General features: G+C 41.9%; 1 protein-coding gene across 3 annotated transcripts in view; it reads right to left on the bottom strand.

Moving 5' to 3' along the window:
• Positions 1 to 3,128: 3,128 nt before the first annotated feature.
• The window catches only part of MACROD2 (mono-ADP ribosylhydrolase 2), an 851,353-nt gene continuing 845,580 nt past the window's right edge, over positions 3,129 to 8,901 (bottom strand). For 2 of the 3 annotated variants that reach the window (XM_059840666.1, XM_059840664.1), the window contains exons 18-19: positions 8,170 to 8,238; positions 3,129 to 6,364 (exon numbers count right to left, since the gene is read on the bottom strand). In XM_059840666.1, coding sequence (XP_059696649.1) covers positions 8,177 to 8,238 — 62 coding nt within the window. In that variant the 3' untranslated portion in view covers positions 3,129 to 6,364; positions 8,170 to 8,176. The remainder of the gene's footprint in view (positions 6,365 to 8,169; positions 8,239 to 8,901) is intronic. The other variant, XM_059840665.1, reaches the window with a different exon arrangement.

Raw genomic sequence — 8,901 nt, 5'->3', positions numbered from 1 at the left:
AGTACTTTGTATGCAAATATTGACTTTATGTTACAGCTTTTACCTGTGTTCAGGGACTATATAAACCCAAGTTTGATCTACTGAATTTTCTACAGAGCACACATTTTATCTAATTAAATTAGGTGTAATACACATACAGTATATAATAATATACAGTATTATGTTACACATTAACTACCCATCATCTGCTATATACAGTTTATAGCAAATACAGAATATATACTGCATAAAATTTGCTTTGACTGGGGGAAAGAGGTAATCAATGTTTCCTCAGCACCTGGCCTCTCATTTCCCTTTTCTGCAGAAAAACCCCCCCACCCTGCTCTGGTGTGGGCCTGCTGTGAAGGGCACATCGGGCAGAGAGGGGATTTTTAATTTCATCATGCCCATTTTTGTGCTTCTGGATTTGTGGGTCTCGGCTGCTTGTTTCAACCGTCTTGTGACTTGATCTCTCCTTCTCTGTTTCTGCTTTTATTTCACAGCAATTTCCTGACTTGCTGCTGCGATATAGTTTAAAAATATAATAAAGTCTTATAATTTAGGCCTAAATTTCCCATCCAGAGGGACATTTCTGCCAAGCAGGTCCTTGGAAGCTGGTGTGAAAGAAGAAGGACTTGCACATACAGGGCAAAGGCCAAAGAAGCTCCCTGGCTTATACCACAGCTGGTGTCAGCACTGCAACCCAGACGTGCCCTGAAAACTATTTATACATTAATATAAATAATATTAATTTATTATTTATATTGTAAATACAATATAAATTATGTTTATATGGGGAAAACCAGGAAGATCTTGGTGATTATTTTTAATGGGTGAGGTGTGTCTAGTTGCAAATGCCAGCCACGTTTTCCAACATCCACCAAGTGCATGGACTTGCTCTTCTGCCAAGGAGTGGGTGATGCTCAGCAGGGTTAAACTGGAGGAAAATTTCACCTGTGTAAAGCAAACAGAGGTAGCCCCCCAAGCCATGAGCCCTGAGCTGCCACCAGATGGAGCAACCTCCCCAAGTACCTCCTCCTCCACTGTCTGTATTTCTGTGTTTTCATCAGGAATCTTTTTGGTTTTCTTTTTTTCTTTTTTTATATTTTTTCTTTTTTTTTTCCTGAAGGAATTCATTAGGATAAATATTTTATCAGTGAATTTCTGAAACAATTAATAGTGATTTGACATTTACTTTAAGGAGTTCCTGATAATTTTGGTGGTGTGAGAAATTAGGGTATTTAAATGTCTCAGGACATTTTTACTTCAGTTAAAAAAAAAAAAAAAAGAGAAAAAAAAAAAAAAGCCCAACCCCAAGACTAATTAAATCCCAAAGCACAGTTTTTACCTTACAAATAAACCAAGGTCATAATGACCCCTTTGGAAGCTGCTGTGTGAGGGGGCCAGGGAGAGGAATCAGAGCCAATTTGAAGCATGCACATAATCTTTGGAGGAGATTCACATGGAAATCCTGAAAGAATCCTGAAAGGTAACCCAGCTTCCCTTGGAGACTCTCTCTGAGAAGCTGATTAGGGAACTTGGCAATAGGGCCTCTGTTTCTGTAGACATAGACTGGCATCCAGTGCAATCAGCTCCACAGAGGACTTTCCCAGGCACAAAGCCACCACTTCAACACCTTCCCTTTCAGACCTTGTTGAGAAATCTGTCAACAAGACTCTCCCAATCCACATCATGTGGGAAAACATCCCTCTCTGTGAGGATCTGTGCCACTTCAAACACATGCCCTTCTTCACACTCCAATGGCATGGAATCCTTCCTCTGGAGGCTGTGCTAGTCAAGAAGGGTGGCATGGACAGCACTCTCTCCTAGCTAAGAAGGCAATTCATTTGCTCTCTCTTAAAACATACAGACTTTTGAAGTGGAAATAAAGTGGGTAAAGTAGGGGCTTCCACTGCTGTACAGTTCTGGGTATGAAGTGGGAGCAGCTGAAGCCAGGGAGAACCACAGCTACTTCTGGTATTTCTCTCTCTCAGGTGAGCTCAGGCCATGTGCACATTTGGGGCCTGCATACAGCAAAAGGCAGACATTCCCACAGCCATGCAGCTCCTGTGCCTTGTCCTCTTCCCTTCGGCACTCCAAGGGCTGCTCACAAATGTCTCCATGATATTTTCTGAGAAATCCCTTTGCCAGGGTTTCTTCTCCTGGGAAATTGAGATGCCTCAGAGAAAAATGTAAACAATAATGATCTGATTCTCTTCTCCTGTGTTTGCTGCTTTGGAATGTGGTCTGGAGGTTGTTTACCAACAGGTGAATGTTTGATTGGTTCCATGTGAATTGCTATTACTTAATGACCAGTCAAAGCCAGCTGTGAGTGACTCTCTGAGAAGTCACAGGTTTTTATTATTCATTCTTTTCTAGCCCTCTGATGTCTCCTTTCTCTTTCTTTAGTATAGTTTTAGTATAGCAGAATAGAATAGAATAGAATAGAATAGAATAGAATAGAATAGAATAGAATAGAATAGAATAGAATAATAAATCAGCCTTCTGAGAATATAGAGTCAGATTCTCATCTCTCACCTCGTCCTGGGGACCCTCACAAACACCACACACAAGGAGAGGTGAAATTTCAGAGAAGGAAGCCATTTGTTGGAGAGTGTTGAACCCACACAGCCCAGCCCCCTCACTTCAGTTATTGATGTTTAAAACCTTGGCTGAGGAGAGTAAGGCCAGATTGGTACACAAAGTTTCCCCTACATCACAGTCATGAAAGAAAAAAACTCCACTTTTGTGATCTTTGAAGTATCCTCTACCTATCAATTTTTAAAATAAATGATGGTAGAAAGGACAGATAACATCTAGCATTCATAATTCTTTATTATACCAGTGGATTGCATATATATGGAGTATTCTTTGACAGATAACAGATGCTGGGATTTAGTGCAACAAGACAGGTTTTGTAACATCTCTTGTGCAGCACTGGGACCAGTCAAGATGCCTTTTCCCCTTTGAGCTGTAAGATCCTCCAAACCCCCCCTTCCAGGAGATATCTGGTTGTTACAAGGATCTGCCAAATGACAAAGTGCATTGCTGATGGCATGTCCAAGCCAAAATGTCCTTTGCTGACAACCAAAATTACCTCTGCACCACTGGCATGGTGAGGAGGGCATAAACACACAGGTGGCATTGCCTTGTCTTCAGGAGAAGCTTTATTAACTATTTGCTTTAACAAGGTAGTTATGAAGGCATTGGTTCTTAGGTTACAACAAGGAAAGTAACGAGACTCAGGTTCAGCATGTCAATGACAAAGTAACAAGGAAGGCATATGTTAATCCATATAACTGCTAGACCATCTATTAGAAGACATTTTGCAAGCAACATTCTACATTTCTTTGCATTGAAGTAAAAACATATTTTTTTTTGGTCAAGAAAATTACCTTTTTCAATTTTTACATTTTTTAAAACTTATATCACAAATGTCAGGGTAAGGCAAATCCTGGATGAACAATATGATAAAAATCCCTATTCCCCAAGAAAATAGATCCACATACTCTGTTAAATTTTGCAATTTTAAAAGCAAAGCTGGCATGCACTGCATATAAACTCTTTTTTTTTTTTTTTTAATATAATTTAATTCAAGTCCTAAAGCAGAACAGTGTTAATTCAAAGAGAGGCTTTCTCAGTGCTTTATAGAAAGAGTGACAATTAGCTGCAGTGACCCATTATTACAGACTATGTCTCAGTGTCACCTTTGGATGTCATCATGGGAGCAGTCACCAGCCTGAGGAATATTGTGCCTAATGGCAGGGATGAGCACTTTCAGACACAGGAGGAACAACAATCAAGCACAGCCTCTTACACTGAATGCAAACATGAATCAGCACCCAAAGGCTGCTACTCCTTCTACACCACCTGCTGGGAATACATCTTGAGTTTAAATCAAAATCCTTGACATAAATACCAGTGTGGAGATTCTCCATCTGACATTTGCTCTTCTACAAAACCAGCTCCTTCCCTTTCTGCATCTCCAGAAGAACATCAGAGACTGACTGCACTGACTGTCATTAACACAGCTGAGAACCCATGCTGCCAAAGTGTACTCACTTCATCAGTAGTGAAAAATGCCAACAACTCGAATCAAAACCCACCCAAAGGAGGACAGAGATAAACAAGGCTGCAAATAGCACAGTAAGGATTTAATCTACTCATAGGTTTCCTTGCTTTTACACTTTCTGCACTTCATGCTTTGCTGACACATCATTGGGCAAATGGTTGTTTCAAAGACTCACTACTGTCTGCCAAGGTTAAATAAAAAGCAAAATGAAACTACTGCCAGGGGCTGGAGAGTGTCTAATATGATGCATCTTTGCAGCTAATTTTTTTTCTTTACCTGCCAGTCAGTCTTCACAGGACATTTAAGGAATCTTTATCTCCTTCTGAAGGACCAGAGCTCAGCATCCAGCCTCCTGTGGGGCTGTCCCTTTGGCTCCCTTGCTAAAGCCAAAGTTGGTGAAAAAAGGTTCTGACATCTGATTCATGGCTAATGTTAATGCTGGCCATGGGGAAGCACGATCAGAAGAGGTGCAGAACTGCATTCAGGGGACTGGAAGGTCTGTTGAAGCCATCACAGCTATACCAGCTCCTGATGGATTTATCCACTCCTGACCTACCTGTTGTGACAGCCTGCTCCAGTCATAACAACACAGGGTGAGAAATGCACAGAAACATGAGGGACCATGCAGAAGAGTCCACATCCCAAAAGACACGCTCTGCCAAGCATGACCCCAAGGCTGGGAAAGGAGAGCATCAGAGGCACCTCAAAGGGAACAAGGAGTCCCTTCAGGAGTGTTTGGAGAGAAGAAGAGCCAGAGGAATGGTAGTTACCAAATCCAGGTAATCTTAGCAAAATTCTCAAACAGATTAATAGACTATATTATAATAGACTATCTTAGCAGAATTCTCAAACCAATTAATAGAATAACATTAGCATTAGCTCATTTACTCCTGCAATTGATCCAACTTGGAGTTGTCCAGGTGATGAAGAAGCTCCCTGAGAGCCCCTCTGGCACCAGTCACACCTGGGTGTGACTCCCACTGGAGGCAGCACACAGAAATACCCTTCTGATCCCACCTCAGCAAACATGCTGGAGTCCCACAGAGAAGGGGAGGTGGAGGGGAGCTCTGCTCTCTGTGTGTCATCTGATGCTTTTCCTGTTTTCCTTTCTAACCCTTGTTTTTCCTTGACACCCTTTTGAATTAACAACAACCACTCACTGTCACAGCCTGTGTTAGGTGCCTTGACTTGCTGCTGCTCCAGCACAGGATTTATCATTGAAACTGCTCTAGCTGGGATGGATGAACCCAGATCACAGCAGGACAGAGATATGTCTGAGATATGTCTCACCTTTTTATTTTTTTCCTTACTTTTTTTTCCCTGGCCAGATATTAAATACCTATTCTGTGATTCAGGAATATTTTGGGTGAAAAAAATAAAGAGTACAGAACAAATTGTTTTTCTTAAAATTATCAAATTAGGATCAATTACTTTGCTTAAAATGTCCAAATTATTCTTAGCAGCACTTTAAAATACAGTTTGTAGCACATCCCACTAGGGACACAGGTTGCATGCTCTTCCATCCAGTGTATTTTCCATCAGTTTTGGTTACAGTACAGTTGGGAAATGTACATGAAAACCTTTTGTTCCTTTTCTACAGATTTCAGTGCAGCATTTACTGGCAGAACAATTGACATATGGAGAGACATTCTTATCCAAATAAATGTTAATTGCTTAAAAAAAGAATCCATGCATATGCAGTGGAAAATGTAATGAGGGCTCACAAAAGCTACTGTGTGAAGCTGTTAAAGCTGGGAGCTGTATTTAAAGGTGCCTCTAATGCAGAGTCTTTCCAGCTTTGAGGAAATGTCTGTTGCCTGCTTGTGCCCAAAGGTCATACTTGCAGCACTGGTTTTGAGATGTGCAGAACTAACTGGAAAAAGCAGGATTTAGGGTGCTGGCTGTTTGAGGCACATGTAAGGACATGGCACAGCATAGGCTGATCATGGGAAAGAAGATAAAGATGCTAGAAAAGGGGTGGGCCTGGAAACAGGCTACTGATGGTGTGATGCAGGAGGAAAAAAGACCCAGTATAGAGAGGGACTCACATTTCAGAAGAAATTGTTGTAAATGCAGGGTTGATTGCCAAACACTGTTAGACCTGGGAAGTTATGGTTCTTTCCAACAGACTTACAGAATGAAATGCAATGAAGAACAAAGAGAAATCAAAAGCAAAGACTCATTCCCCCAAAAGCTCCCCCCCTCCCAACCCGCTGATCATCTCTGTGTGCTCTTGTCGGCCAAGAATGATGCTGGAGGATGTCAGCGCCTGCCCGTAGGGTTTCCTTGGGTCTCTCCTCTCCTGCATCCTTCCTTCACCACAGCAGCAGAGAGAAAAAAGGAAAGAAAAAAGGAAAATGTTCAAATGTCTGCACAGAACCCAGGTCTCTTGTCTCCCCCAAGTCTCATGGTTCCAGCAACAGATGCCCACGGTTTCGTTTTTTGCCCAGTTTTTTTTATTTGACACAGCTTATGTATAACAGCTGCTATGGGGTGAGCAAACTACCTGTGCTCATCAGGGTGTCTTGGTTTTCCAGAGCACCACCAACCCCCAGCTCTGGCAGGTGCTGTGGTGACAAACAACACAATAAAGTACTAAAAATAGGAAGCAGATGGACCTCCTTCGCTCCAGAACAACCCTTGTGAGATGCTCTGAGGTTTAACAGGCTGATCAATCCTCCCTGGGGATTGCTCCTAGTAATTAAAACAGCAGCAGTGGAGTTTGGATGACTTTGACAGCGAGTTGCAATGAATTCAATGCCTGCTTCCAATCCTGTGCATGCCACTGAACTGCTGAGCAAGACACGGCGTGCCCAGGATCTGGCCTCGCAGTGGAACTGAAGAGATTTATTAATTGATTGCTAATTCATGAGCAAAAATTACTCCAGCCCTAAGCATTCACAGATAATAATTTCTGTGGGAAAATGCAGCATGAGAAACAGGCTTCCTAAGGGCCACATGACAACTGTAATATTCAAATACCTTTTTTTAAACAGAGGAAGGGTATTAACATACTGATGTATTTTTAAGTTAAGGGCTTCAATATTTCCTCTTTTTTGTTTGAGCAAGAAGCTAAGGGAGGGGGAGGAAGAGTTATGGATGCTGTATTTTAATTAATATTTTGAGGGTGCATCCTATTTTTACTTCAATAAAAAGTGGGACACCATCAGGGCTGCTTCTCACTCCAGCAGCACAGCAGCACATCACCTGTAGGCTGACAAGGACCAAGAGTCATGTCCAATAATAAGACCTTGTGTTTTAAATCCTTGTTGTACAGCTGCTGCCACTGCACACCTTGCTCTTGTGCTACATGAAACCCCACGACAAGGGTAAATACAGCTTGTTGCTGTTGATGATATTGGTACTTCTCAAAAACCTTACACCAGAAGAAGCAGTGTGCACTGAAAACCACCTCTGAGGGAGGAATGGCTCCTGCTTCTTTTTGTTAGGGATGAGCCTTGGACTTCTGTCTTCCCACTACATTATTCATTTCAGTCTAGAAGAAATGCTATTTGTGCCAATGAAAAACACTTCCTCAGCAGCCACCCCTGCTCCAGCCACAGCACTGTCACTTCGTGTGGGAAGCCAAAAAAAGCTCCAGAAGGCAGCAGAGCTCCAGAAGGCAGCTCTCTGACTTTGCCTTGTTTTTCAGTGGTATTGCTGAAGGGACATTAGGTACTGGAGAGCCAAGGGCAACAAACCCCTTAAAATGTGAACCTTTTGTTCCCAGAACACAGCTCATACAGAACTGAGCTTTGTTCCAACCAGCATAAATTGCCTGTCATTTTCCAAAGCAATGCCAAAAATTGTTTGCTCACTTATTCTTCTGCTCCTTATCTCAGTGCTGTTTTGCCTTCTGATGGTCTAAGACCATGCACTGCCCACACCCATTACAGCTGCAGACTGCTGCTATAATATTTGCTTGACAAATAAAGTTTTTCCTTCTTATGATGCAATACAGGCCATATTAGACAATTACTTCTCCCTTTTGTTCTGTCTTCCTATATTTTATTTAATGTTTGGTGAATTTTAACTTTAATTCATGTGCTTTCAAAGCAGGTTTTCATACAGGAACTGTATGGAAAATAGGGGAGAAAAAATAGTTGTGAAGGTCTTACCTGTTACTTAAGCTTTCTGCTCTGTTTCCATTGGCTCATTTATACTTTCAACTTGACTAATCATTTCAGCTGAAAAAAGAAATGAGCTGGTCATTAAACTCTATTAATGATACTCGTTAAGTTTATCATGTGGAGTAATAACTGCTTTTCAACCAAAAGGGACATTTATTGCATTAAGAATTCTCTTAAGTCATCAAATAGGTCTCTTAGGGGACCCATCCTAACCTGGAGCTCCCTGGACACTGTGACAAACAGTCCTGCAAGGAGGAAGGCTTTGGCATCACTAGAAATGCAAGCCTAGATTTGCTCTTTGGTCCACATCCCTCCAGTCTGAGTTTGGAGTCCAGCTCAAGGTCAATGGTTCATGTCTCTCTGTAGCCACAGAGATGCAGCTATTGCCAAAGAGTGACCTGGAGTTTTGCTGGACTAAGTGGTCTTGACCCTCAGATTCAAACCTTGACCCTCTGATTCAAACACTGGCTCCTGACAGTCCTTGGCAGGACTCAGGCTGAGCCACAGGATGAACACAGATCCATTTCCATGGAAAAATAGAATCATTTAGGTTGGAAAAGACCCTTAAGATCACCGAGTCCAACCAAAAACCAAACACTGCCAAGTCCCACTAAACCATGTCCCTAAATTACAGGAGTCAAGCTGAGACACTTTTGATGCCATCTCAGTTACAGAGATGCTGCTTCCACAAGTTCTTGAACTGCAAATTGCTGAAACCTA

This window comes from Haemorhous mexicanus, chromosome 3 (genome assembly GCF_027477595.1).
Source record: "Haemorhous mexicanus isolate bHaeMex1 chromosome 3, bHaeMex1.pri, whole genome shotgun sequence".
NCBI lineage: Eukaryota > Metazoa > Chordata > Aves > Passeriformes > Fringillidae > Haemorhous > Haemorhous mexicanus.
Note: the sequence above shows the minus strand (reverse complement) of the source record. Positions and strands in the feature narration are given on the sequence as shown.